The sequence below is a fragment of the Symphodus melops genome (genome assembly GCF_947650265.1).
Source record: "Symphodus melops genome assembly, contig: scaffold_91, whole genome shotgun sequence".
Lineage (NCBI taxonomy): Eukaryota > Metazoa > Chordata > Actinopteri > Labriformes > Labridae > Symphodus > Symphodus melops.
In genome coordinates, this window is record NW_027636633.1 from 82501 (window position 1) to 85000 (window position 2500).

At 55.3% G+C, this 2500-nt stretch overlaps 1 protein-coding gene across 1 annotated transcript in view; it reads left to right on the forward strand.

Moving 5' to 3' along the window:
• Window positions 1-942, forward strand: part of LOC306819269 (high choriolytic enzyme 1-like) — a 1848-nt gene extending 906 nt beyond the window's left edge. Inside the window, exon 1 of the mRNA XM_079373040.1 lies at window positions 1-942. This exon is cut by the window's left edge and continues 906 nt beyond it. Within this exon, the coding sequence (XP_079229166.1) occupies window positions 1-781 (781 nt within the window). The 3' untranslated portion in view covers window positions 782-942.
• Window positions 943-2500: the final 1558 nt, after the last annotated feature.

Sequence of the window (2500 nt, forward strand, 5' to 3'; positions counted from 1 at the left end):
CCTGCTGCTGCTGCTCCTGCTCGGCCTCTCTCAGGCTCTCCCTGTTCAGGAGGAAGGAGGCGCAGAAGAAGAAGAAGAAGAAGAAGACAGCGTGGACATCACCACCAGGATTCTGACCTCCAACAACGGCAGCAGCCAGATACTGCTGGAAGGAGACCTGCTGCCTCCCAGAACCAGAAACGCCCTGAAGTGCTGGTCCCAGACCTGCCAGTGGAGGAAATCCTCCAACGGCCTGGTGATGGTCCCCTTCATTGTGAACAGCCAGTTCACCAGCAACGAGTGGAAGAAGATCGACTACGCCATGAAATCGTTCCACAGCAGCACCTGCATCCGCTTCGTCCCCCGGTCCAACGAGAACGACTACATCAGCATCGAGAACAAACAGGGATGTTTCTCCTCTCTGGGCAGAGTGGGAGGCAGACAGGTGCTCTCTCTCAACAGGCAGGGCTGCATCTACCACGGCACCGTCCAGCACGAGTTCAACCACGCTCTGGGCTTCCAGCACGAGCAGACCAGGAGCGACCGCGACTACTACGTCAGGATCAACTGGGAGAACATCAACCCGCAGATGGCCTACAACTTCCAGAGGCAGGACACCAACAACCTGAACACTCCCTACGACTACTCCTCCATCATGCACTATGGAAGAACAGCCTTCTCCATCCAGTACGGCAGGGACTCCATCACCCCCATCCCCGACCCCAACGTCCAGATCGGCCAGAGGCAGGGCATGTCCTACTGGGACATCATGAGGATCAACCTGCTCTACGGCTGCTCATAACCACGCTTCTGTTTCACTGTGTTCTTCATTCAATAAATCATCTCAATGCAGAAACATGAAAATCATTGTTGCCTTCGTTTCTGTCTCTTTAATCTTTGTTTCACTTTAACTTGCTGTGTTTTTGCTTTGATAGTTTTCACCTGTGTCTGGTTTGGGTGGCAGCAGTCTGCGGGGACTCGGGTTGGGAACCGGAGGGTCGCTGGTTCAAGTCCTGATGTTGGTGTGGTAGTTGGAGGGGTGCCAGACCACTTCTCGATCTATGTTGAGGTGCCCTTGAGCAAGGCAGCGAACCCCCACCAGCTGAGGGGGCACTTCCAGTGGGGGGATGCCATCACAGGTCCTGCTTGTGCATGTGGGCGCACGCCGTCAGACGATCACGTGAATGACCAGATGGACGCCTTTACGCTCGCCTTTAAAGACGAGCGTTCATCCTGCAGCATGAACACGGTGATCTGGTACCTGGGTCACAGCACACACTCACTGTAAAGAAGCCATCTGATTGGTTCATTTTCTCTGCACTGTGCTGTGGTAACCTTTAGTAAACATGTGCTGCTCTGTCTCCTCCTCTGGTCCCGTCTTGGCGAGGACGGGGAGAGGTTGCAGATTTGTCGGAAAGAGATAACAGGTCTTATCTTTTCCCCGCCAGACGCTAAGAGGCCTGACCCAATCGAGACCCGTTAAGAGAATTCATCGACTCTCACGGCCGAGCCTCAATAAGAAGTGAGGGGAAACAAAGGCATTGATGGAGTCGATTTTGTTCAATTCTACGTCATCTTGAAGCAGCATTGCAGTGATTGAAGTCGCAGAAGAGGTCAGCCATTTATATAAAGTGAGCAAAGTTTAAATCCTTGTTTGAAAGAGAATCAAAGCAGCCAATCACAGACGACGACAAAAACGCAATGTGTTTGTAGAAGAACACACCAGTTAACATGACATCACTTCCAGAATCAAATTAAACATTTAACCCAGCAGCAACCTGCAGTGAAGCTGATGCTGAAGTGTGACATCCTGCAGTACCTGGAGTGTCCACTAGAGGCTGGCTGCAGTACCTGGAGTGTCCACTAGAGGCTGGCTGCAGTACCTGGAGTGTCCACTAGAGGCTGGCTGCAGTTCCTGGAGTGTCCACTAGAGGCTGGCTGCAGTTCCTGGAGTGTCCACTAGAGGCTGGCTGCAGTTCCTGGAGTGTCCACTAGAGGCTGGCTGCAGTTCCTGGAGTGTCCACTAGAGGCTGGCTGCAGTACCTGGAGTGTCCACTAGAGGCTGGCTGCAGTTCCTGGAGTGTCCACTAGAGGCTGGCTGCAGTTCCTGGAGTGTCCACTAGAGGCTGGCTGCAGCAGCACAGGAAGTCACATACACCCCCCACCTGTTTGAGCCCCTCCCCCACCTATGTGAGCCCCTCCCCCAACTGCGAGCTCCTCCCCCCACCTGTGTGAGCTTCTCCCCCCACCTGTGTGAGCTCCTCCCCCCACCTATGTGAGCCCCTCCCCCAACTGCGAGCTCCTCCCCCCACCTGTGTGAGCTTCTCCCCCCACCTGTGTGAGCTCCTCCCCCCACCTATGTGAGCCCCTCCCCCAACTGCGAGCTCCTCCCCCCACCTGTGTGAGCCCCTCCCCCCACCTGTGTGAGCTTCTCCCCCCACCTATGTGAGCCCCTCCCCCAACTGCGAGCTCCTCCCCCCACCTGTGTGAGCCCCTCCCCCACCTGTGTGAGCTTCTCCCT